This window comes from Theropithecus gelada, chromosome 14, assembly GCF_003255815.1.
Source record: "Theropithecus gelada isolate Dixy chromosome 14, Tgel_1.0, whole genome shotgun sequence".
Classification (NCBI taxonomy): Eukaryota; Metazoa; Chordata; class Mammalia; order Primates; family Cercopithecidae; genus Theropithecus; species Theropithecus gelada.
This window is the reverse complement of record NC_037682.1, coordinates 2,649,541-2,674,619: the sequence shown is the minus strand read 5'-3', so window position 1 is coordinate 2,674,619 and position 25,079 is coordinate 2,649,541. Positions and strand designations below refer to the sequence as shown.

The 25,079-nt window shown below is 62.1% G+C and overlaps 1 protein-coding gene across 5 annotated transcripts; it reads right to left on the bottom strand.

The window, feature by feature from the left end:
* Window positions 1-1,863: 1,863 nt before the first annotated feature.
* Window positions 1,864-23,737, bottom strand: CD81 (CD81 molecule). Of its 5 annotated transcripts, none has more exons than XM_025355362.1 (8): window positions 22,294-22,607; window positions 9,010-9,124; window positions 5,305-5,402; window positions 4,429-4,503; window positions 3,812-3,916; window positions 3,298-3,399; window positions 2,548-2,638; window positions 1,864-2,462 (listed from the first exon to the last, which is right to left on the bottom strand). In XM_025355362.1, the coding sequence occupies exons 1-8, from the start codon at window positions 22,357-22,359 to the stop codon at window positions 2,281-2,283; spliced, it is 834 nt and encodes a 277-aa protein (XP_025211147.1). In that variant the 5' UTR covers window positions 22,360-22,607; the 3' UTR covers window positions 1,864-2,280. The 5 variants fall into 5 exon arrangements, with proteins under 5 accessions (XP_025211147.1, XP_025211149.1, XP_025211148.1 ...); XM_025355364.1 differs by lacking the exon at window positions 22,294-22,607 and adding an exon at window positions 23,542-23,737 and having other exon boundaries at window positions 1,866-2,462; window positions 2,552-2,638; XM_025355363.1 differs by having other exon boundaries at window positions 1,866-2,462; window positions 2,552-2,638.
* Between the last annotated feature and the right edge of the window lie 1,342 nt (window positions 23,738-25,079).

The following is a 25,079-nucleotide window of genomic DNA, read 5'->3' as shown; positions in this document are numbered from 1 at the left end:
CCTCCAGGGGTCAGTTAAATGTGCCAGCATCTCCCTCCCCACAACTAGGGAAAAGCAGCCTGACCCAGAGCAAGCCCCACCCCACGATGTAGGGGAAGATAGGAGAGTCTAGACCAAGCCCATTGGCTGCAGGAGCTCAGACACAGGGAAAAGTACCGGTAGCGCAGGGGCTGCTGAGCCCCAGAGCCTGTCCACCCCCCAACCACCGCCCGCTGAGGGGCTGGTGGGCTCCCTAGTAGGACGAGGTCTTTCTTCCCCTCCAGCCTCTCTGAGACATGGCTCAGGCCTTAGCCACCAGCTCCTCAAAGGAACATTTACAGGAAATAGATGGGCAGGACAGAGACCCTCAAATGCTCGGGAGGGGGCAGTGTGTCCATCCTTTGCTGTCCCTTAGGAGGAGGAGGAGTCCTGCAGCGCACCCAGCCCCGACCCCAAGCCCATCTCATACTGCATTCCTTGGCTGCCCGACCCCTCCTGCCCACCTGCTGACACTGTGTGCTCCTCATGTGCCCAAGGGGCAGGGTGGAAGTGACTGCAGGCAACACAGGGCCTCTCCCAAAAGACAACACAGAGAACCCTCCCAGAAAGGGCCCTTGCTACCTGGAGTTACTCCCTGGTTTAAACCCAAAGTAAAATTCTAAGCAACCCCAACCAACCGAATGGACACCTCTTGGCCAAACGCATTCTAAAGTAAACCTGAAAAGCTAGTTCAGGCCATGATGACCGTGGGTGGCCCAATGTGCCTCATTATACCCCTCTTCCAGTGGGAATTCAGGCACCGCTGACCAGCATTCACATTAAAACAGACACCTTAGGCCGGGTGTGGTGGCTCACACCTATAATCCCAGCACTTGGTGTTATCACCTGAGTTCGGGTGTTCAGGAGTTCGAGACTAGCCTGGCCAACATGGCGCAACCCTGTCTCTACTAAAAGTACAAAATTGGCTGGGTGTGGTGGTGCATTCCTGTGGTCCCACCTACTCGGGAGGCTGAGGCAGGAGAATCGCTTGAACCCGGGAGGTGGAGGTTGCCGTGAGCCGAGATCACACCACTGCACTCCAGCCTGGGCGACAAGAGCGAAACTCTTGCCTAAAAATAAACAGAGACCTTAAGACTCACAAAACAGACTCTGTATCAATAAGATACCAACGTGACAGCAGGCCCTGAAAGAAGTCAAAGTATTTTACCCCAAAATATATTTCTCTGATGTATTTTGAAATGGCCCTGCAAAGCTGTCTCTTGGGAAAATCTACATTCAATAGAGAATCCCCCTCCCTTTCAGGGTCTATTTCCTGATCCAGGAGATAATTAACTAAGATTCTGGCACCTTTTTAAGTCTGATAAGAAACATTTACAATCTGGAGGCTTCATCTGCATAAGAAGAATCTTGGTCTCCACAACTCCTTCTCTTAACCCAGACAGTCCATTCTATTGATTTCAGGTCTTTAGATAAACTCAACCAATTGTTAATCAGAACATCTTTTAATCCGCCTATGACCTGAAAGTCCCTCCCCTTCAAATCATCCCACCTTTCTGACTAAACCAACATACATCTTACATGTATTGATCGATGTCTTATGTCCCTAAAATGTATAAATTCAAGTAGCCGGACCACCTTGGGCACCAGTTCTCAGGGCCTCCCGGGGCTGTGTCAGAGGCCACAGGTGCTCTTATTTGGCTCAGAATAAATAACTCCGCAAATTTTACAGAGTGACTCCTTTTGTGAACACCAGGGATCCCAACCCACCCCCTCACCCTGGAGCCCACACAGTCCACAGAGCCGAGCCCCACCCGTGCCGGACTCCCCCGCCCTCTGGCCAACCCCTAGGTCTCAGACGCCACTGGCACTGAGGGGCTGGACAGGCCTGGTAGCATGCCTGACGTTCCTTCTTTATTAAATGACGGATTCAGGATGTTGTGATTACAGTTGGAGGTGACTGTTAGAAAGGACAGGTGCATGAAGGCAGAGAGTGCCCATAGACTCGGCTCTCGAACCGGGGCAGAAGGGAACAAGGTGAGCTGTGCAGCCCACAGGACGGGCGGGCTGGGTGGACACAGCCCCCCAGGTCGGCCAAGCTGAGTCTCTGGGCGAGTGGCTCCCAGGAGAGGCCTGGCTGAGCAGGCAGAACTCCCTGGGACCCCAGGGGCAGAAGGACCCCTGCCCTCCAGTCCCCAAGGCCCAGGCCCGTCTCCACTCACACACGCCACCTACATGTGACGTCAGCCCTGAAAAGGTAACAGGAAAGTTCAGAACAAAAACAAAACCTCAAAAGTAAAAAGGCTACATATAGCAGAGTAATACCGGAAACGTTATATACACAGGCGGTGATGGCCCCCTCAGAAGTGTCCGGGTCACTTGGGGGGCACTGCAGAGGTCCCTGCGGCCAGAGCTGCGGGGCCTCAGTACACGGAGCTGTTCCGGATGCCACAGCACAGCACCATGCTCAGGATCATCTCGAAGATCTGCGGGAGGGTGGTGGGGCGCTCGGTCAGCATAGGGCCCTGGGGAAGGGGCAGCCCAGAGAACAGGCCCTCCGCCCCCGCCCACTCACCATGATCACGGCGACCACGATGGCAGCAATGCCGATGAGGTACAGCTTCCCGGAGAAGAGCTCATCGATCTTCTGGTGGCAGTCCTTCTGCAGGGTGGCCAGGCGCGTGTGGTCAGGGACCGGGCCTCGGCTCCCGGCTCCCTGTTGTCACTCAGTAATCCGCGGTCACCACAGAAAGTGCAGAGGGGAATCCTGGAAACAGCCCCCACCCCCCCACCCACCTCGGACCAGGTGGGTGCAGCGGCCCGGCCTCTGCCAGCTTTCTCTTTTCCACCCTTTTTAACATAAACGCGAAATGCCTGGGACACACTGTGCCCTTTTCCCCTGAGATCACGATCATTGGTGTCACTAGACCCCTACAGCATCACTGATGTGCACCCACTGACGACTTTCACTGAGGCCTCAGCAGGCAACTTCCACAGGGCACTATACGGCCTGCAGGCCCTGCCAGCTACAGGCTGTCAGGGGCATCCACACCCACAAGTGCACACGCGGAGCTGGGGGTGCAGGTGAGTTCCGCCCCCCCAGAGCCTCCACCTTCTTCACCCGGCATGCACAGCGCAGGGCGCCTGCCTTCCTCGTGGGCCAGATGCAGTCCCACCCCGACCCTCCCAGCAGGGTAGCCCTGGCAGGGGCCACGCCACCCAGCGTGGTCGCTCCCCGTGGGGCTGCGTGTGACCTGCCGACTCCACCCAGGGGCTGGGCGGCGCGAGGGGATCAGGCGCGGCCCCGGCGGCCTCGCGCACCTTGAGGAGGTTGCTGATGATGTTGCTGCCCGAGGGACACAGATTGTTCTTGAGCACTGAGGTGGTCAGAGCGGCCAGCGTGCTGGAGCCACAGCAGTCGAGCTGCACAGAGCGGGGGTGCGAGGTCAGCCCTGGACGTGCCCGGGGGATGGCGGCTCTGGGGAACCCACGGGGAGGCGGCCAGGGGTACGCAGCGCTCCCCACTGCAGAACGCATCCAGGGGCCAGCCTTCTTCCTCCTCAGCTGCGCTGCTCAGAGCTTTCCACACCCTGGGCCAGCCTGGCCCACTAGGTTCCCACCCGAGGACCGGTTGAGCCCAGGGGTCCTGGAGGTCCCAAGGGCACCCCTCCTGCTCCTGAGGTCTGGGCGGAGGCAGGATTTGTTCAGGACGAGACACTCCCCAGCCGGGTTCCCGCGGCCCTGCTCCCCGCCCTCGCCCCCGCGCGCGGCCCTGCTCCCCGCCCTCGCCCCCGCGCGCGGCCCTGCTCCCCGCCCTCGCCCCCACGGGCCGCACCGTCTCGTGGAAGGTCTTCACCACGGCCTTGGCGTTGTTGGCGTCGTCATCCACCACAGCCTGCTGTAGGGCCTGGTCATAGAACTGCTTCACATCCTTGGCGATCTGGGGGAGGGATGCGGTCACATGCACGGGGGGACCTCCCCCACCTTGCCCCCACCCCACCCCGCCCCAGGCGGACGCACTTTTCCCAGGCTCTCCCTGGGCAGGGTGGCTTCGAGGCCAGACCCCAGAGAACAAGGACTCTGCACTCTCAGCTGCCCGGGGGGGTGTTGGGACACGGGAGCTTGGCCTTGTGCTCAGCCCCAATGCTGCCTCCTCCATAAAGCCCCTGGAGATCCTCCTAGCACGGGGGACCCAGGAGGAGCCCAAAGAGCTCCCACAAACCATGGGTCAGCCCAACCCCTACCCATGACAGGAGGAGGGTGCCCCTCACCCGCCCCACCCGCAACAGGAGAGGAGGGTGCCCCTCACCCGCCCCACCAGCGACAGGGGAGGAGGGTGCCCCCCTCACCCGCCCCACCCGCGACAGGAGAGGAGGGTGCCCCCCTCACCCGCCCCACCCGCAACAGGGGAGGTGTGGCGGGTGAGGGGCACACCCACGCACCCAGGCTCACCTGGTCCTTGTTGACAAAACCCCAGATGCCGGCCGCCACCTCACAGGCAAACAGGATGACCAGGCAGGTGAAGAACTGGAGCCAGGCAGTGGCCAGAGGGAGGAAAGAGGGCAGGCTGTGGGAAGGGCCCCAGGACACACACCCAGGTGCCCAGCCGGTGTGTGTGTGAGGGGCTAGTGGGAGTCACCAGCCCACGACCTGACCAGGAGTGAGCAGCTTGTGTGGAGCCCTGGGGCACAGGGCTTAAGACTCAGTCCAGGAAGGAGCCGTCAAAGCCCACGATGTCCCCACGCGGCACCAGGCTCCGCAGGACGGGGTGGATGGGGCGGGGCGCGAGGTTTGGGGTCACAGGCTGGTGAGTCCAGGATGTCTGCAGCCCCCAGGGAGGCGTGTGCAGCAGCATGACCCCTGACTGGTCTTCCCCACCCCCTTGCTCCTGCTCCCCACAGGAAGGGGGAGCCATGGGATGTGCCTCAGTTTCCCCCACTGGAGACAACGGGCACAGGCTCCCTCTTCCTGGACTGGCCAGGCCCTGGATGGCACAGCCAGGCCTGGGCTTCCCACTGGGGGCGGTGTGCCCGGGGCGCTGAGGCTCGCCTCAGAGCTAAGGCTCGCTCCCTGTTATATTTGTGGCTATTTTTTGACAAAGAAAAGCGGTCACGTAGGAACTGGCCACGATGGAGATCAAGCATGATGGGATTTAATTTAAAAACCAAACAGGAAAACCAGGGCACAGGAGCCACCTCCCCCAGAACTCTAGGTTCCGCCCTGAGCATCAGCTCTGGCCCCTCCTCAGGGCTAGACGCAGCCCCCAGCCCCTCCCGGGCCCCGGCGTCTGCAGCCTGGGACATGAATCCCCAGTCCTCCCTGCCTTACCGTCCCCAGCAAGCACTGGGATTCCTGGATGGCCCCGTAGCAGCCCAGGAAGCCAACGAACATCATCACAGCGCCCACAGCGATGAGGATGTAGATGCCTTGTGGGGAGAGAGACACCGGTGGGTCCCTGCACACTCGTCACAGCCCAAGACCCCGGAGGGTCCTGGGTGCCGACCCCACCACAGGCCGCCCAGCTGGGAAGATGTGGGGTTGCTGATGGCCAGGGATGAGCAGCGAGGGACCCCACATCCCAGCCCAGCCTGGTGAGTTCTCTGTGCCTCAGCTACCTCTCCCATGACACAGGACGGAGACTGAGGAGGCCACGTGGGGACTGTGCACCTTGTGAGTGCTCTGAGTGCTGGTGACAGGTGCTTCGCAGGGATGACACCTACGGTGTGGCCCACAGCCTGCCACCCGCCACCCACCACCTGCACCCACTCCCAAAGCCTCTGGGACTGGGCGTGGGGTGGGAGTGGCATCAGAAGGCACAGGGTGGGCCCCGCTGTAGGCTGGGGTTGAGGGGGCAGCCCAGGAACCGGAACCGGAACCAGTGCTGCCTCCCCAGTGTGGTGCGAGAAGAGGGCGGGGGGCCCTGCTGGCTCCTGCCCCCCATCTTGGCTGCACAGCAGCACTTCGGTTATGGGACCTGCGTTTGAACCTGGCTGCTGTGTGGGCGGATCAAGTTGGCTTCCTAGGCCCTGGGCTGAGGGCTGAAGCCCAGCACCCCACCTGGGACAGCTGGACCAGGACATGTAGGCCAGCCCTCCCGAACTCCCCCACGGCCCCTGGCTGGGCAGCACACACCTGGGGAGGGAGAAGGTGCCGTCCAAGGGTGGGGGCACACTGTGGGCCCGAGACATGGGCCTGGCCACCCAGACAGGGCCCTGTACCCTCGGGACAACTGTTAGTGTCTCTCAGTGCCTGCCCATTCCCCTATCCCTCAGCAGACGGGACCGTTCCCCGTCGCTGCGGCAATGCAGAAGGCAGCCCAGGCCCCCTCCTCACAGCCAGGCCCATTGTCCCTGCCCAGCCAGTCCAGGGGAGAAGGTGCCTGGGGCAGGACCCACCGCCAGGCAGAGAACACACCCAGATCTAGGGCTTGGCCACCCAGCCTCCTGCCTGATCAGATGAAGCCTCTGCCAGCAATGCCTTGCAGGTGGCCACCTCCTTATGGGCACAGCGCCCAGGAGCCAGGTCTCCCCCCCCTCAGGCCCTGACACTCCTGGGTTGCAAGGTTGGGTTCACTCACGGGTGCAGGTCAGGAGGGGCGCATTGCCTTTTTTGGTCCTGACAGGAGGTGGGAGGCCCAGGGCTGCCGGACCCCCTGCCAGGCCCGAGCCCCACCCCAGGCTCCTCTCCAAAGCCCTCAGGCCTAACCCACCGCACTCGCAGCGTCTGAGGGGAGTGAGCCCAGCAAACCCGCCCTGTTCCCAGCGCTGGGAAAAAAAGCCCTCGGCAGGGCCCAGCCCGCATCGGGGACAGCAAGAGGCTCCAGAAGGCCAGTTCTGGGATGGGCAAGGACTTGACGGCCAGAGGAGATCCAAGCGGTCTCCGTCCAGTGGGGACCCAGGCAGAGCCCATGTCAGAGGTGACGGGTCCTGTGGTCGTGTGGCCAACACCACAGCAGGCTCCTCCAGCCCAGGGAAACCACAGCCAAGGACCGAGGGTGGGCGGCTCTGGGGCTGGAGCTCTGATGTGACCACGGTGACACCATGCGGGTCAGACCCTGGCTTCCAATGCCAGCCTTGCCCTGGCACTGTGAAGGCAGCACCACTGCCCCATGGGGCCTCAGCACAGCCTGTGACCTCTGCTTCTGCTGAGAGTGGGGCGCAGGAAGGAGGCCTGGCATACCTGTCTGGGGTGTCCCCTGTCCTTGCCCCAGCCCGAAGCTTAGTGACCCTTCAGCTCCTCTCCGGCCACACGGGGCAGGACGCCGGTCCAGCAGCAGGAGCTGCTCCAGCCACAAGGCTCGGCCGCTGGGTGCCTGGAGAGTGACGCCTTCCAGGAACACCTGCCTCACACCCAGCGGCCCCAGGTCCTGGAGAAGGGGGCAGCCCCTCCTGTCCCTGGACAGGAGTACGAGGAATGTGCTGGGGGCAGCCTCGTTCTAGGCCAGGGATGCTGTGGTTGTCACTGGCTGGACTGGTGGCCCTGGAGGACAAGGCCCAGGATGGCTGGGAGGACCTTCTGGACCCCAAATAGCCCTAATGATCTGGGGAGCGGGGAGGAAGAGGCCCGGGAGGGGCCCCCCAGGAGAGATGCACCCTCGGAGATAGGATGCTGGCCAGGCTTTGCTGCCCACAGCCCAGGCACACGGGCAAAGCTAAGCCAAGTGCTTCTGAGAACGCGGGCAGAAGCGCCCCAGCTGCGTGCAGGGGGTGTCTCCACACGAGCCCCCGGGACAAGCAGCCTTTCCCATTCTCCTGACACACACCTGTGAGGGCACCACGCCCCGAGAGAGGCCAGGAACCTATGGGCAGGGTCACGGGACCCTCCCCAGAATTGGCTGGGCCCAGAAACCCTCTGTGGGCCACAGGCTTCTGTCTCTGGGGAGGACAGGGACTGTCCCTGTTGACACCGTCTGGACCCCAGCACCAGCCATCTGACCCATGAGCGGGGTATGGGGAAGAAGGAACGGGCACGCCGTGTGGCCAGGGCCCTCACCTGGCCCTGGGGTGACTGCACAGAGGCGGGACGGTGCAGGTGTGGGGCCATTTCGGGCCTCCTGGGGCCCTGGTTCAGCAACCAAGCCAAGCAGCCTCCGTAACTGGTGGGGGGCCTGGCCCTACAGCTCCAGGCCTGGGGCACCTGCCGGCTGAAGGAAGCCCTGAAGACTGGGGACACACAGGCTGCCCACCCCACCCACCCCCCAGCTTGTGAGGGCAACAGGGCCATCCCAGGGGCCTCCTCTAAAGGACAGAAGCAACTCAACAAATGCTCCCAGAGCCCCACCAGCACCAGCCCTGCCAGGGGCACCAGGAGGAGGGGCGCTGCTCTGCACAGTGAGACGGTCCTCTTCCTGCTCCGGGCCTTGCCCCTCCCTGCCTCCTCCTCCATCACTTCTGCTCCTGGGGGTGGGGAGGGCAGCTCAGTCCCCCACACGCAGCCTAATAAGGCCGCAAGGTGCAGCTGCCTGCAGAGGCAGCTGAGTCACACCAGCCTCTGGGGTGTGTCCACCCCTCCCCTGTCCCCTCCACCCCTCCCCTGCCCCCTCTCCACCCCCGCCCTGCCCCCTCTCCACCCCTGCCCTGCCCCCTCTCCACCCCTGCCCTGCCCCCTCTCCACCCCTCCCCTGCCCCCTCTCCACCCCTGCCCTGCCCCCTCTCCACCCCTCACTGGGTTCCATCCCTTGAGCTCCATCCCTCCCTCCCTCCCAGGCTCAGTGCAGCCCAGGCATCCAGCCCCACCCTTCCCCGGGAGCCTCCCCTGAAATAACCCCACACTTAAAATAAGCAAGCTCTCGACACAGTCCCTGCCCAGGCCTGGCTGCCACCCCCTGCCCTGACTCAGGCCAAAGGAGCCAGCAGGCCACAGGCCCACCTCCATTTCAACCCTTGTGCCCAGAGCCCTTTCCAGGGCCGCCTCCCTGCCCAGATATGCCATGCCTAACTGCCTTTCACCCTCCATGTCCTCACCCAAAAGGCTAGGCCCTGCCTCCTCCTGGAAGCCCTCCCTGAATGCGTCTGCGGCCACACGTGCACTCACCTACGTAGAAGGTGTTGGGCGCAGGCTTGTCTCCCAGCTCCAGATACAGGAGGTTGGTGGTCTGCGGGTCATGGCGGAGCCACAAGGCTACACCCAGGATCACGCCTCCAGCCAGCTGGGAAAGAGCGGGAACGGTGTCACATGTACCAAGAGGACTGCGCCTGCCCCACACGCGCAGCCTGAGCAGCCTCCTGCCTTGCTGAGCCGCCCGCTGGCTCCCGAGCAGGGACCAGGTGTCAGCTCTGCTGCCCTGGTTTTCGCAATGCCCCGAGGAGCCCCGGGAGTCAGGAAGCATGAGGCAGGTGCTTTGGCCGCCATCTTCTTGGAGCCTGGCCCTGCCCTGCACCTGTGGAGTGCGACTCCAGCACAGGACTGCCAGGGAGACACGGGACGCCGGTTCAATCTGCCTCTCAGATGAAAACGGAATACAGCTTTAGGATACGTGTGTCCCAAATATTGCATGGGACATACAAAAAAATAATCTAGTGTTTATCTGAAGTTCAAGCTTAATTGGACACCCTGTAGTTTCACTTTCCACATCTGGCCAGAGGTGATACCAGGACCTGAGCATCCCGGGAACACCACACCCTCCTGCAAGGATGTGGCACCACCCCAAGAGTTCTGAGCTCGTTGGGGCACTGCCTCTGTCTGGGGGTGCTGAAAACTCTGGGGTGGGGGCACCCCATCTTTGCTGCCAGGAGGAGGGAGTAGGATTTGATGTTACCAGGCCAAGCTGTAGGCACCAGGGCCTGCGGGGTTTGTGGGATACATCCCTGCTGCCATCAGCCCTGGGAAGGGAAATGGGAGGAAGGAAGCTGCTGTGGTTTCCAAGATGGGCTGGGGGAAGGGGTGCACAGAAGCCGGCCCAGCACTGCCGCTCAGCAGCTGGGGCAGGAAGGGGGCTGTGCTGGGAGTCTGGCCGGCAGGGATGGGGCTCACAGAGAGGAGAGGCCCTCAATGCCAGGTCGCCCTGTGTGCACACAACCAACTCTAGCCAGGTGGGGTCTACCCTTGAGACTGGGTCCCAAACCAGGCCCAGCTCAGCCCACTCTGATCATCCGACCAGGCCAGGCACGTGCCCTAGGCCCCCCTCCGCACGCACCAACTCCTCCTCTCTCCCTAGGGGCAGTGCCCAGCCCTCTGGTGGTGGGAGGGGACACAGGCTTTTCTTCTGTCCCTCGTGCCTAGCACCATGCAGGGCACACTGCGGCCATGTGATCCCCATAAATGACCAGTGGCCCTGAGTCCTGCTGCCCCTACCCTCCACTCCAGGACCCCTCGGCCTCCTGCTGCCCCCTACCCTCCTCCACTCCAGGACTCGTCGGTCGCCTCTTGCAGATGCTCCTCCCTGCTAGATGGGATGGGGATTGAGTCCCCTTCAGACCCCTCCTGGGGTTTCTTCCCGCCCCAGGCATGAAACATGGCCCCACAACCCTCCAGCAGCCTGGGGACACTGCATCTCTAGGACACAGTCAGTTCCAGGGTCCCTGGTCCACAATAGGAGGCCCTTGTTGCTGGACAGTCTGGGTGGGTCAGGCTTTACCCCCTGCTGCCCCAAGAGGACAGTACGAGAATCCCCTAAAACCCAGTCTGGCAGACAGCCGTGCGCAGCACTCAGGCAGGGACCACCCACACCAGGGCGTTCTGAAGAAGCCTGTGGGGTCAGGGCCCCACAAGTGTGGCCACCATCCGGCTCCCATTGGCCTGGGTGAGTCTGCCTTCCTCCTCCATGCCACTCTCACAAAGGGCCAGGCCCTGGGGGCTTCCTGGAGGAGGAGGCAGGGGGACACAAGATGAAACCAGCCAGGTGAGGAGACACCCAGGGCGATGAGGGCACAACTTCCCCAGCGGAGAATGTCAGCCCAGAAGGCAGCTGCTCCCAGAGCTGAGTCGGAATGCTTGGCTCTGCCACCAGCTGGGTGCCAGGCAGGTCCTGTCCCAGCAGCTGAGGCCTTGCCTCACCAGCACCAGGCGCCAACCCCACCACAGATGCAGGGCTGCCGGTCAACTGCAGAAGAGAAACCGAAAGCTTAAAAAAAAAAAAAAAGAGAAACCGGGAGCTGTACCCAAGACCACCACCTGGACAGCCCCACTCCTGCTCCAACGGCCCTGCCAGGGAAGCAAGGCCCTAAGGTGGGGGTGGGCAGGGGACTGTGCCCAGCAGCGTGTGAGCTTCGGGCCCCAGTACCATGGCCCACACCCAAGGAAAGCCCTGAGGACTCCCCAGGCAGGCCGGTCTAGGGCCTCGGTGAGGGTTCGGGTGGGTGGAGGAGCTGGGGCTCTATACCTCTTCCCCCTTCCCCTCACACTCCTGCCTCCCGTCCTCTGGGACCTAAGCTGGGCCTGGCAAACAATAAGGCCAGAGGGGGCTGGGCGTGGTGGCAAGCACCTGTAATCCTAGTACCTTAGGAGGCTGAGATGGGAGGATCGCTTAAGCTCAGGAGATTGAGGCTGCAGTGAGCTATGATTGTGCCACTGCACTCCAGCCTGGGTCTCAGAGCGAGGCTCTGTCTCCGAGAAAAAAATTATCCAGGTGTGGTAGCTCACGCCTGTAATCCCAGCGCTTTGGGAGGCCGAGGTAGGAGGACTGCTTGAGGCCAGGAGTCTAAGACCAGCCTGGGCAACATATCAAGACCCCATCTCTACAAAAAGTAAAAATAATTAGCTGGGCATGGTGGCATATGCCTGTGGTCCCAGCCACCTGGGAGGCTGAGGTGGGCAGACTGTGGGCCCAGGTGTTGGAGGCTGCAGTGAGCTGTGACCACAATGCTGCTGCACTCCAGCCTGGTGGGGCTCTCACCCCAAAGGGGTTGTTGGTGGTCCCCCATAGCGGGGCTGCCAGAGCACCTTCTCCACGCACCCGACACAACCACCTGGGCTGTGGTTTCTCAGACCTTCTTCTGAGGAGCTGTACCTCCTGCCCTCCTATGGGAGTTTCAACTCAATTTCCATACTTTGGTTTAGAGAGGATGGCAGCCTCCTTCCCCTGCCCAGGCCCCAGACTGAAGCTCTTCCGTGCCGAGGGGAAGGTGTGTTAGAATCACCGAGGGCCCGACGGGCACCTGCGGGCAGTACTGGAAATCTGGCAGCTGGGACCCCAAGTGTGCCCCTCACATGACAAGGCCCCAGGGAGGCCAGGGGCCCCCGACTTCCAGAATCCTGCAGGAGCAGGCAGCTCCTAGTTCTTCTAGGCCCATTACACCCGTGGCAGCACAGGGAGGGTCGTGGACAGTGCAGGAGAGGCAAGAAGGGTGGGGGCTGGGGGGTGGCCCCAGAGAGCCTGGCTGGCCTCACCCTGTTGCCCTCCTGAGCTGGCTCCATCTGCAGCCTGGTGGGAGGAGGTGGCGAGGCCGAGAGTTGCCGTGGTAACTCTGGCTTCCTCCAGGGCCTCTGAAAACATCGCTTATTTTGTTTTGAAACTGTGGTCCGGAGACTGTTTTGAGAGCTGTTCCAGGACAGAGTGGGGCAGGTGGATGGGGGAGCCTCATCCCCACAGAGACCTGGCGACAAACCCTGACTCAGTCACAGGAGCTGCGGGGCCGCTGGAAGGGTCCCCGGGCTCCCTGTGCCTCAGTGTCCCCCTCTATGAAACAGAGCTGATCCTGGAACCGTGCCTGGCTCGGAAGCTGCTCCATAGGGGCTGATCCACCCCACGCCCTCCCTGGCTGGGCAGGGACCACCTCTCCTCTAGCCTGGGCACTGAGGGGATGACCCCATCTAATGGGCACAACGTCCTAACAGAAAGGTAGTGACAGCAAAGCTTAGCCTAAACCCCAAACCTGCTAATGGTGGGACTCCAGGCCACGTTGCAGCTCCTTGCTGGGCTCTGGGAAGGGGCTTCTTTTCAGACTCCAGGGCCGTGTGGGGAGGCTGCCCCCAGACAAGCCCCGGCCCCAGGCCTCTGCTGAGGGTTGCAGGGAAGGCTGGTCCTGGCCTGCAGGGCCTGGAGGAGCCTGGGTCAACACCAGGAAGGACCCGAGGGCCCATGTGACTTTTAATAGGGCAGAACAGCTGGGCCAGGAGGGGGTGGGTAGGACAATGGGAAATGGGGGTGACGCCAGCCCGCCCACCTCAATTGTCCCCGAGGCTACCAGAAACAGTCAGGAGCCACCCTGGGTGGAAAAATGGGGCAGGAAGGAGTGCCAGGCACTGGGCAGAGGCCTCACCTGGGCCTTGGTCTTCCCAGCCCTAGCATGGACCCACAGGGGGCCACGCCAAGCTCTCTGGCCTTCAGCAGGGACCCTGAGCTGGAGCTAGGTGACAACAGTGGTGGTGATGGTCACCCCCAGTTTCTGGATGAGGAAATGGAGGCGGAGGGGCTCCCCTAGGGCCACCTACGAGGGAGGGCAATGGCATCTCCAAAGCCCCACGCCCCGTGGTGGGAAAGGCAGAGGTGCCCCTGCCCCATAACAGACCCCACGTGGCAGGACTAGAGTTCCCCAGAGTCAGGAACACAGAAGCCACCTGCTCTCCGAAAGACACGGGGCAGGGCCTGGTAAAGGACCTGTGCCCTGAACGTATGCAGAGCTTTCCAAATTCAACAGCAAGCAAACCGACAACCCAAGCTTTACAAGATGGGCAAAAGATGGGAACACACCCTTCCCCATAGAAGATACACAGCAAATAAGCACACGAAGAGATGCTCCACCTCGCTAGGGACCAGGAAACCCAGGTCAAGCCGCAGCCACAGCCTGAGCACACCCGGTGGATTGGCTGCCATGAAAACGACCAACCACAGCACGTGCTGCTGGGCGAGGTGACTGGGGCGCACAAAACGGTCCAGCCACCTTGAATAACAGTTTGGCAGTTATGTAAAACTGCTGCTTAAGTGGTGAAACCCACATTCACATGACCCAGCTGCTCCATGCCCAGGTATTTATCCAAGAGAGATGAACTCAGGTTCACACAAGACTTGTACACAAATGTTCTAGCAACGTTTCTTGTAAATGCCCCAAACGGAAATAACCCACATGCCCACTGACCGGTGAATGGGTGGACCTGGGGGTCATCGTGGCCTTGCACACGTGGGTGCAACCCTGCTCGGCAATAAAAAGGAACAGACGACGGGCACGCCACAGCACGGGTGCAGAGACGACGGGCACGCCACAGCACGGGTGCGCCTCTGGGTAATTGTGCTGAACCAAAGAGGCAGAACAGCAACGGTGCACAAGGGCCTTCTGAGTTCACTTGTTGAAATGCATGTTGTGTGCACCCACAGCGAGGGCCTGTGGTTGCCCTGGGACGGGGAGGAGGGGCAGGAAGCAGGGATCCCAAGGGTCCCAGAGGCGCTTGGGGAGTTGGTGATGGTTTCACAGGGGTATAAATCTGTCAAAAGTTACCAAGTTGTTCCCTTTAAACATCTGCATTTACTGTGTGTCAATCACGTCTAAATAAAGCTGTTTGAAAAGCCCCCACGTCCCAAGTCCCTGATGACTGAACTCCTGGGGGCCAGTGTTTCTTCTGGGCCCCAAAGGCCCCAGGCTGCCATCTTGGTGCTAACTTCTTCCGAGGCGGAGCCAACGCTTCCCAGGGGCAAGCAGCAGCGTGGGAAACAACAAAGCCGTGTCCTTAGAAGTGCAGTTTTAGGATCCATCAGAGTTAGGACTGGAGTAACTATGGAGCCTGGATGTCAGTTAAAAGAGAGAGTCCCGCTTTCATGGTGATGAGGTAGAGGGCAGCCCAAGGCCCTGGCTGCTGAGTGCCTTTCACCTAGGTGACCTCAGGCCCATCTCAGCCTCTCTCTGCCTTGTCTACAAACCAGGAAATAAAAGTGCAGAAGCTGTGACATCCACACAACTCAGCCTGCACAGCAGCACCCGGCTCTCCAACACAGGTTTCATAAGTGCTGGAATCTGGACCTCCTGTCATCCCTCTCCCCACAGAGACATCCATACAGGCACCTCCCTGCTCAAAGCTTGCCTGTGGGACGCCTCTCTGCCACCAGCTCCCACCTCCTAAGATACTCCAGCCTCCCGAGGTGCCCCGCTTCTGAGATGCCCTGCCCTCATGATGTCCCGCCTCCCAAGTGGCCCGGCCCCAGAGATTCCCCACCTCCCAAGACACTCCACCTCCCCAGATGCCCTACCTCCCGAGACGCCCCACCTCCTGAGACGCCCCACCTCCGAAGACACTCCACCTCCCGAGACGCCCCACCCCACAAGATGCGCTGCTGGGGGTTGGGGATGGAGGGTGGTCCTCAGGATGAAGCCCAGGTAACCTGTGGGGTTCCTGGAGGGCTCCTTGCAAGGCTACTGAAAGCAGTGTTTATAACTCTATGAAGGATTGTTTCTTTCTCCTTCCTGGGAATTAATAAATAACAGAATCGACTTCAAACAGGGGGGCTGCCAAGCACACTGGGTTCCTGCCCAGCCTGTCCGCTGTTTCCAAGAAGCAGCTGAAAGGGAGCAAAAGGCAGCAGGCGCTGCCCAGGCAGGCCGAGGGCAGCTCCCCTAACCATGCCAGCTGCCCGCTGCCCCCGCAGGCCCCAGACAGCTGGGAGTCAGAACTTCGGGTGGGAGCTCTCCACGCCAGCACACACACCCCCACAGCTGCAGGAAGGGGCAGGGATCTGGTCGCTGCACCCATACCTTACCCCCACCCAGACGGGCCAAGTGGTCACCCCAAGTGCTGCTCAGGCACCCCAATGGGGGACGAGGACGATGGTACATCAGCTCACCCGCCTTTACACAGAGGCCAGGCTAGGGTCTCTAGCCCAGGCCCTCCCTTGATGCTCCTGGGGAGAGGGGTCACCAGGCAGGGCCATACTGTGGGCTCTGTGCCTGCTCACCCACCCCAGGCAGGGCCGTACTGTGGGCTCTGTGCCTGCTCACCCATCCCAGGCAGGGCCGTACTGCGGGCTCTGTGCCTGCTCGCCCACCCCAGGGACTGCACAAGCAGGAAACACACCGGGAAAGGCCCATTTGGTTCAGCCACTGGGAGGTGCCGGGGCCTGAGACACCCTCTCCAGGAGGACAGTGAGGCCCTGAGGGAGGAAGGAAGGGAAGAAGCCTCCCTGGAGATACTGGGTGAAGGAGGGGAGTGGTTCGCCAAGGTGCTTCCAGGAAGGGACGCTGGGGGCCGGAGGTGAACGGCCCCTCCAGCCTGGGTCCCCGCAGGCCAACCCCTCACTCTCTGCCCACCAAGAAGGGGCAGTGCCAGGCCTGGGTGTGGAGGTTGGGGACAGGGCCAGACTCCTCCCTGGGTGATGTGGGGCCCTCTCAGGCCCTCCTAGGTGGTGAGCAGCTGCCCCTCCGACCCCATTGTGGCCTCCAGGGCCGGGAAGGCAGCATGGAGGGAAGAGGAGCAGGAATCCTCTCCTAGGCCAGGAAGCGGAAGCTCCACTCACAGGGCCCCTGGCCCCTGGCCCCGAGGAAGCCGCCTGTCTCAGCATCTAAAAATAGGTGTCAGGCGAGGATGCTGGCCTTCGGGCCCCGCCTGCTGGGGGGATGTGAGGAGTCATTTCCCTCAGGACCAGGAGGATGGGCACAGGCTCAGAGGATGCTGGTGTCTCCCAGGCATCGGGGGTGGTGGGCACCGGTGCCCCGAGGACCAAGCCCCTTCCAGGGCCAGCTGTTCCCAAGGCAGGGAAGCCAGGAAGTCCCTTGCTCCACTCTAAGCCTATCCCTGCTCTGGGAAGCTCCTCTACCCCATTGGCCCCTGTAGGAAGGGTGTGTCAACACAGTCCCAGTGACCCACTGGGGAAGAGCCAGGCAAGGGGCTGTGGGGTGGCTGGCAACCCCAGGGCCATGTGCTTCAAAGAAAAAGGTCTGGGTGGGCCAGTGCCCCCGAGGGAGGGTGACGGGAGGTGGGAGATGGGTGGCCTCAGGCAGAGGACCAGAGAGCAGGTAGAGGGGCCCAGGGCAGCTCAGGGTGTCTCTGGCCACCAGCAGTACCTGAGATGCTGCCCAACACAGCCTGGTCAAGAGCCAGTACCTGCTCCCGCCTGGGTGTGGCCACCCACCCCAGAGGCACCCCACTCAGCTGGGGCTCCTCACAAGCCACCACTCTGGAACCGTGGCTTCCTTACTGCCCAGTGGGCCTGATAATCACCAGGCAAGCCTGGGGCGGTGTGGGTGGCTCCAGGCTCGGAGCCTGCCCAGCGCAGAGTGGGGACTACTTCCTTTGAGCTGCCTTCATCTTCTCGGGGACAGAAGGAAAGACTGTTCCATGCAGCCCCAAGGTCAGGCCGAGTCCCGGGGGGTGGAGGAGTGGCCTGCGGCTGCCCCATGTACTGTGTGAGAGGGTGAGCTCCCAGGGGCCCAGGATGGGGTGCGGGCTGGAGTCTGTGCTTCCCAAACCGTGGCCCCTCGGAAACCCCTGGGGTCCCACTCAGAAAGGAGCTCCAGGATCAGGACTGTTCTGGGCCCCCATCAGCCTGGATCCTTCACCTGTCCTGGGGTGAGCCTCATGCCCTGTCATGTGTTTTACCTACGCTGTTACCTGGGGTTGAGCTTTGAGGTTAGTTCTGCACCGCACTGGATATCATGCTCCTGGCAGGCTGTGAGGGGCCTGGTCTGGCTGGGGACAGAAGTGAGGACCCCAGGCTGCCCGCCTGCCCTGATCCTGGAGCTCCATGTAACACAGCACAGGGCGCCCTGCGGGGTCCCCATCACTCAGCCCTCTCCCTCCCACCCTTTACCTTCTCCGAATCGCACCACTTCCATAACTGGGAGCCCAAGGGGCTGAGGAAGAGGGAAGCAATCACTTTCCAAACGTAGTGGGAGGGCACAGCTCCAGACAGAAGGGCAAGGCGGGGTGGGGGCGTGAGCCACCAGCCTCTGGCCAAGCTGGACGCTCCCTCCTCTCAGGCCCCTGGCATTTGGCATCTCACACCTGGACTCTCGAAGCTCCCCTGCTGGGGCACCCGCATCCGGGAGAGAGGCACTTACGAGCTCTGCGCCCCTGGCCCCCCAGCCCTACCACATCTCCTTGAGCCCGCAGCCCTCAAACACCTCGTGTGGGGAGTGGGGGGCAGCTGCCTTCTCCTGGCCATCCTAAGGCCATGGCATTGGCGGCTAGCACAGGACGCCTACAGCCCCGAAAGCGAGATCCAGCTGACCTTCCATGCCCTTGGGCATGGCCCCTGCCTGAGGGGACTCCTCCAGCACTGGGGGCCTACCTGGAAGACCCTCAAGGGTCTCTCATGATTCAGCACCTGCTCTACAGCCCAGGTTGGGGGGCTTAGTTTGGGCCCAGAAACACAAAGAATGTGTGTGCAGGGCTGGGGGACACTGAGTAAGTCCAGAGGTTCCTGGAGGGCTGCCCAGCATACCAGGTGCCACTGCGTCCTACCAGGCAGGTGGGGACGACTCGGAAGTGGAGATCACTGAAGCCCATTTCTGGGAAAGCCTGGTTCTTCTTGCCCAAAGGGGTGCTGGGAACAAGTCAGACACCTGCAGGGGTGGAAGACCACCCAGCACCCACGGTGCGCCCAGCCTGGATCACAGGGAGGTGGGGCCCAACCAAGGGGCAGGGTACCTGGCTCCTCCCAGCCCCACCCCATCCCCAGGGTCCTCTCCAATCCGCAGCCGGCACGAGGGTGACCACCTGCTCCCTCGCACAGGTGCCTGGACTCCAAGCCTTATTGACTCTATGAGCAAAGCTCTTCCCATGGCGGGATTTCAGGTGTGGAAACAGGGGATCGTTTGGGGTCTGTCTCCCTGTCTGGGCTTGGAAACAGTTATGAGATAGGGATTGGGGGTGAACCAGATTTCTGAAAGTTGAGCTGAACTGGGCGCTGGGGCGGGTGTAGGAGAAGGACCCTCAAACCCAGGAAAGAATGGAGGGCTTTCGGGCACGCACCCTGGTGCCCTCAGGGAGGGTGGGTGACTTGTCAGCACGCGGTAGAGCCACAGCCAGCCAGAGGGGCGACCAGGAAAGTAGGCCCACACCTCCTTGCTTTCGCTCTGTGCCCTGCACTTCTGGACGGCCTCACTGGGGCCAGTCTTTAGCAGGGACAAACTACAGACTTCCTCTTCTCAGCCTGCTTGCCCCAGTGACCGTTTCCCCAAAGCTGTGCAGTCAGACAGCCTGGGGGAGCCAGGGAAAGTCCACACGCCCACTTGGTGAAACCAGGCACAGGATGTCCTAGCCCCCCTCCCCCACAGCGCCTGCCAGGGTTGCAGCCCCTCTCCCGGAAGGACAGCGATAGACTTGCCAAGTGACAGTCATGTGCCGTCTGGAAGCGAGAAATACCCGTTAGTGAGGCTTCTAATCAGTCTCTTTCCCGGCCGGGTTTGGCTGCCCTGCCACTGGGAGGTGGCCACCAGCTGCATTAGGTTGGGGGAGCAGCCAGTCCCAGGCAGGAGACACAGCTCTTCTCCGTGCAGGAACTGGTGACACCTCTCCTGGGCTCCCTGGCCAGCCCCCGAGGAGAAGACTCTTAGATCCATTTCACAGATGAGGAAGGCAAGGCTCCCACGGGCCAGTCCCCTGCCCCAGGACACAGGCTTTCCTGCCCTGCTCCTGGCGGCAGTGGGTCTCAGGTACCAGCCGCCTCTGATGGAGGCTCCCAGACCCACCCAAGGGACAGGATTTCCACACTGCTTGGCCAGGGTGTCTGCAATATCTTCCCTGCTTGGGCCAGCCCCGCACCCAGGGAGACCAGTTCTCATTGGCCCCCAAAGCAGTCAGGGCACAGGTGCACGCTGCCCGGACCTCCCCCTCGCACCTTGGCTCGGGAAGTGAGACAGCAAGAGTGTGAGTGTGTGTGCAGGTGGGAGTGAGGGTGTGTGCACATTCGTGTGTGTGAGTGCCTGTGCGTGTGTGTGGGGGCTCCTTTCTGTGAAAGAGGTCAGGCTACCCCAGCTGCCTTCTCCCACAGGCAAGGCCTTTTTCCTCTCTAAAACGGAACTTTTAACAAGCGCCCCATCCAGACACGCATTGTCAACCTCCTCCCCACCAGCCTCCCCTGAGCCCACGGGACTGCACTGAGTCCCTCTGGGCCCTGCAGGGTTCCTGCAGCCCCTTCCCCACTGCACATCCTGTCTGCCTGGGCTGGGTTCTCTGAGGCAGGGGTCCCTTTGGACCCTTGGCCAACCCCCATACCCTGAGCCCTTCCTGTACCAAGCCCCCTGTCAACACTCAGGCATGTCAGTGAATCCACCAACAATGCCAGGAGGCAGGCTCATTGAGGGCCCCCACTGCAGACGGGGGAGGCCAAGGCCCAGGACCAGGGCAGTGTGGTGGGGACACCACTGAGGGAGGCCCAAGCCCATGGCACTGTGCTCTCAGCCACACACCCTGCGACACCACGGTGGAGGGGGGTCCACCAGGGTGGTGCCCACCAACCTCACCTCACCCAGCCTGGCATTCCTGGCTACAACAGAGCCCCAGTGGATGGGTGGGTCCACAGTGACTGTGAACGGACTCAGTTCTCAATGCTTTGCGGGGAGCGGGCCCTGGGGAGAGGAGTGGTGAGGCCTTGGAGACATTTCCTCGAGCCTTAATAACAAGCATCCCTGGGATGCGTCAGGTCTCCACCCCAGCTGCCTGGGAAACTTCCAGGCCCGCCGTGGCGACACTCCCGGGGGACTGCCAGGGAGACCTCTCAGCCTGGGCAGGCAGGAGGGACTCACCCAGCGGTGACCCAGCGGTGACGCATCGTCCAGAGAGCAAAAATCCACCTCCAGAGAAGTCCCCTTCCCTGACTCCCCTTCAGCCCCCGCCCCCAGGCCCACACTCTCCTCATCAGGGGATGGGGCTCCAGGGGCCGGCAGAGGGACATCCTGTGTCCCGTGCCTCTCCCACATGCCTGGGCTGAAGCAGGCCACCACTAAGCAACGGCCGAGGTGCCAGGGCTGTGCCTGGGGAGGGCAAGCCCCTCCCAGATGGCCTCGCTGCCCCCACTGCCAGGGCAGAGCCAAAGGCTACAGTGACTCCCACCAGTGTCCCAAGCAGACTGTGCAGAACAGTCGGTCTTGGGGAAGGTGGGATGTGACCGCCCCACTCCTCTCCCAGCTGAGAGTTCAGTTCAGCCTCTGTCCTTCCCCGTCCAAACAATCTCCCTGCCCCAGATCCGCACTGGGATCCTCAGCAGTCCAGATGGGAAACAGATGTCTCTGGTCCCACACACTGGCTCCAGGGGCCATTTTAAAAGTTTGCCCTCCCTGCCTCAACTTGAGAAACACTCGGTCCACTGGGACATCAGCCGAGTCTTCCACGAGAAGGGGGTGACAGCCTGGGGGGACACGGGGAGGGGCTTGCAGTGTCTGCCCAGGGGCGTGGCCGCGGGGAGGCCACGATCACGGACACCCACTCCAGTCCTTCCAGGCCAAGAAGGGATTTCCACCCCCTCCCCAATTCCAACACTGACAGGAAATGGAAACAAAAGGCGAAAGCCCATCAGTCACTTCCCAGCAGCAAAGACTGCGGTCAGGAGAAAGCCATTCTCAGCAGGAGACCCTCCTCCACCCACGTTGGCACCCAAAGATGCCCAGCGTGGGGGCCCCTCTTTCCAAAGCAGCGGCCCCACTCCCAGACCCTGCCATCCACTCCAGGCCCCTGCTGCCACTCTCTTCCTTGTGCCAACTCAGAACCGCGGGACCCCACTCCTGCAAGGCCTCCAGAGCCCTTCTGGGAGGAGGCCTAGGCTGGAACGCGTCTGGGTGAGGAGAGGGAGCTCGGCCCCCAGGCAGGACAGCCAGGGTGCGCGCACCCCAGCTTTTGGGCCATCCCAGCGGTGACGTCCTTTTAGGCGCGACCCCCGGGAAGGTCCCGGGTGGTGACAGCAGACTGGCGAGTTAGCTGGGCTGGGGAGAGAGTGAGGCGGATCGCCCCCAACCTCGGGCAAAGTGTGCGCCCCCGCCCCACCATCCAGGGGCGGCGGCCCTTGATGAGCTCATGGGGGCGGGGCGCCAGGAGTCCCGCCCGCGAGCCCCCCCTTCGTCCCCGCGAAGCAGCAGTCCGGAATCCGCGGCCAGGGACCCGCGCAGGCCCCTCCTCAGCTGAGGGGCGGCCGGGTACTCGGGTCCCGGCCCGCGCCCACCGCACCCATCACTACCACTTAGCGGGAACTGCCCGGCGGCCCCCAGAAGCCCCGGCCCGGCCGCAGAGCTGGGCCCCCGCGCACAGAGGCCCCGAAACTCGGCTCGCAGCCCTCAGCCCCAAAGTTGGGGGGCGCGGCGGCCCCGGGCGACCCCCCACCCCGCTCCTGGAGCCCACAGGTGGCCCCACAACTTGGCGGCCCGCGCTGCGCCCGCGGGGCCTAGCACGCGGCCGCGGGACCTGCCCGAGGTGGGGTGTGTGCCCGTCCCCTCCCGCCCTGGCCCCCGGCCCAGCCCTTACCCAGAAGACGAAATTGAAGACGAAGAGCAGGTACTTGATGCACTTGGTACACCCCTCCACTCCCATGGCGACGCGGGCGGCGGGCGGCCTGCGGGGCGCGGGCCGGTCCTGGGAGGCGGGCGGGCCGGCGCGGGGCCTGGCGGGCAGCCGGCAAGGGGGCCTGGCGGGCCTAGGGGCCTCGGTGCGAAGAACGGGGCGCGGGGGCGCGGGGGCGCAGGGGCGCGGGGGGCGCGGGGCGCCGGAGGCCTGACCGGATGCGCGGTGGGGTCGCCGCTACCTCCGCGCTGCGCGCTCGCTCTGTGGCCGGGCGCGCGCCCCGCTCAGCACCACTTATAGGACGCCTCGGTCCCGCCCCCCCGTAGGCCCCGCCCCGGCCAGCTCGCGCCCCGCCCCCGGCCCCGCCTCCCGTCGCCAGGGCGCGCATCGGAGGGGTATGGGGGCGCTGCACCTACCCCCAAGTTGGCGCGTTTCGGCCAGAACCTCAGGGCCCGGGTGCACCGTGCTGGGCGCGGGAGGCGTCCCTGAGCTGCTGTCGCGCTCCGAGCCCCCGAGGGGGTGGCAGCAGGGCCGCGCCTGAGGACAGGCATGCAGCGTCTGCCCAGGAGTGCAGGCCCGGTGCCGGGAGAACAACCTATTTCTCCCTCCCTCAAGCACCTTGGACAATCTGGGAGGGCTCCCCAAAGGAGGTGAGCACCTTGGACAATCTGGGAGGGCTCCCTAAAGGAGGTGATGCCACAGTGGTTGGCTTTGCAGAGACAGGAGGGTTTGCTCACATTGCTCTCCGGGGCTGGAACGGGGGCAGGCATGAGGCCCCCTAGTCAGTGTTGGCCTCAAGTACAGGCAACCAATCCCTGTCCCATGGAAGGGAAGAATTGCTGACCCATGCTGCAGGAGTCTGCATCTGAAAAGGTCACTGGGCCCTGAGAGGGCAGCTCCCAGACCAGTGTGAAGTGTCCAGAAGGCCAGAGCCACCTATAAGAGAACCTCCAGATATTGCATCTATTTCATCCACATCCTGGTTGTGTCGTGCCCCAGGGATGCCAGCCTCACGCTGTGGCTCTTCCTGTAGGTGTGGGGCCAGGCCTGCTGCACTTACTGCTTTGGGCTAATGATTCAGAGTGAGGGGTGCTTCCTGCCCAGAGGAAGGAGTGAAGGCCTTTGCAGGAGATGACACACCGACAAAGGTTTCCCATGCCCTCTCCAAGAAAATTGATGGACAACAGGGCTGCGTCGTGGGCGGGAGCTTACCTGGGAACCACGTGGAACCAGGTCCGGAGAACCGTGCTCTAGCTAGCTCGTCTTAGCAAATGTCGTCCAATCCAGTGCTAACTGATAGAACCTTCTGCAGTGATGGGGATGTTCTGTAGCTGGATAACCCCTGGCACAAATGACTACTGGGTACTGGAAATGTGGCCACAAGGAACCAAATTTTTCATTGTGTTTCATTGTAATTTAAATTCACATGGCCCTGGGTGGCCAGTAGCGCTCACATTGGACAGAACAGCTCTATTGTAATCATCTGTGCTCTACCAGTTTTCTGGGTGGTTAGTTTGTAAACTGGTTTTGGCTTCATGCCTGCATAAGAACTACAAGCACGAATTTATGCCTGGTTTTACATTTTGTGCCTGTCAAAGTGACATTATAAGAAAAGACACTATATGGTCACTTGAGAGTCTTTGAGGGTTCTTTTTGTTTAGAAGGGAATAGACAAGGGTTTCAATGTGAGGAGACATTTTTCTGGATGTCCTGGACACCTGCTCTCCCATCAGCTCCCTGCTGTCCCCAGTGATGGGGACATTTCCCGCTAAAGGTGTGGGCTGTGTCCTCAGCAGGGGGAGTTGGGTGGAGGGAGACGCTGACTCCACTCTCAGGAAGTGGGAGGAGGGGCAGATCTGTGCACACTGTGTCCTTGACCACCAGCCTCAGAAGCAGGCCATGCCCGGCCAGCAGCCAGCCTGCCTGTCCTCTTCAGCCATGCATCAAATATTTAGTGGGTGCCTGCTGTGTGCCAGGCACTGTTCCAGGCCCTGGGTGTGGGAGCCAGGCAGCAGACCCCTCTCCTTGAGGACCTGCAGCTCTGGTGGAGATGACAGGTGTCACAGCACGATGGTCATAGCAGTGCTGGGGAGGGAGGGAATTCCTAGGATGCTTGCTAGAGGGTCACGGGGTTGGGACACTTCTCAACCACGGGGCTGGGGCACTCCAAGTGCAGAGGCTTGGAAGAGCCATGATGGATCCAGGCCCTGATGCCTGAGAAGGAGTCAGCCAGGCGGAGCCGGGGAGGAGCACTCCAGGCAGATCGGTGAGGCTGGAGGAACACAAGCAAAGCAAGGGCCTCAGAGCGGACAGAGCCAGGGGAAAGATGCTGGACACAGGTCAGGGGCAGGTGCAAGCCTGGGAGGCAGGGGGGCTGGCCTTGGGACCTGGAGGCCAGAGGAGGGCTGCATTTTATTCTGACTGCAGTGAGGTGATGGAGGGCTCCATGGGCCTGACTTCTGATTGCAGGGGCAGCAGCCTGTCTCAGCTCCAGAGTGGAACTCACGTTCACAGGCACTTGCAGGCTCACAGGGAGGACTGGCTAAGAGGAGGTAGGAGGACCACTTCGCAGGGCCTGGGTCATGGGAGCACCACATCTGAAGTGCCCTTCCCAGCGGCCCACTGGTGTGACCTCATGGGGACCTTGGGGATCCCATGGCTGACATGGCTCGTGTCTGTGTGATACTGGGACAGTAGGCACCCAGGAGTGCATCTGAAAGGGTTCCTGTTGTGGGCTGGGCCTGGTGGAG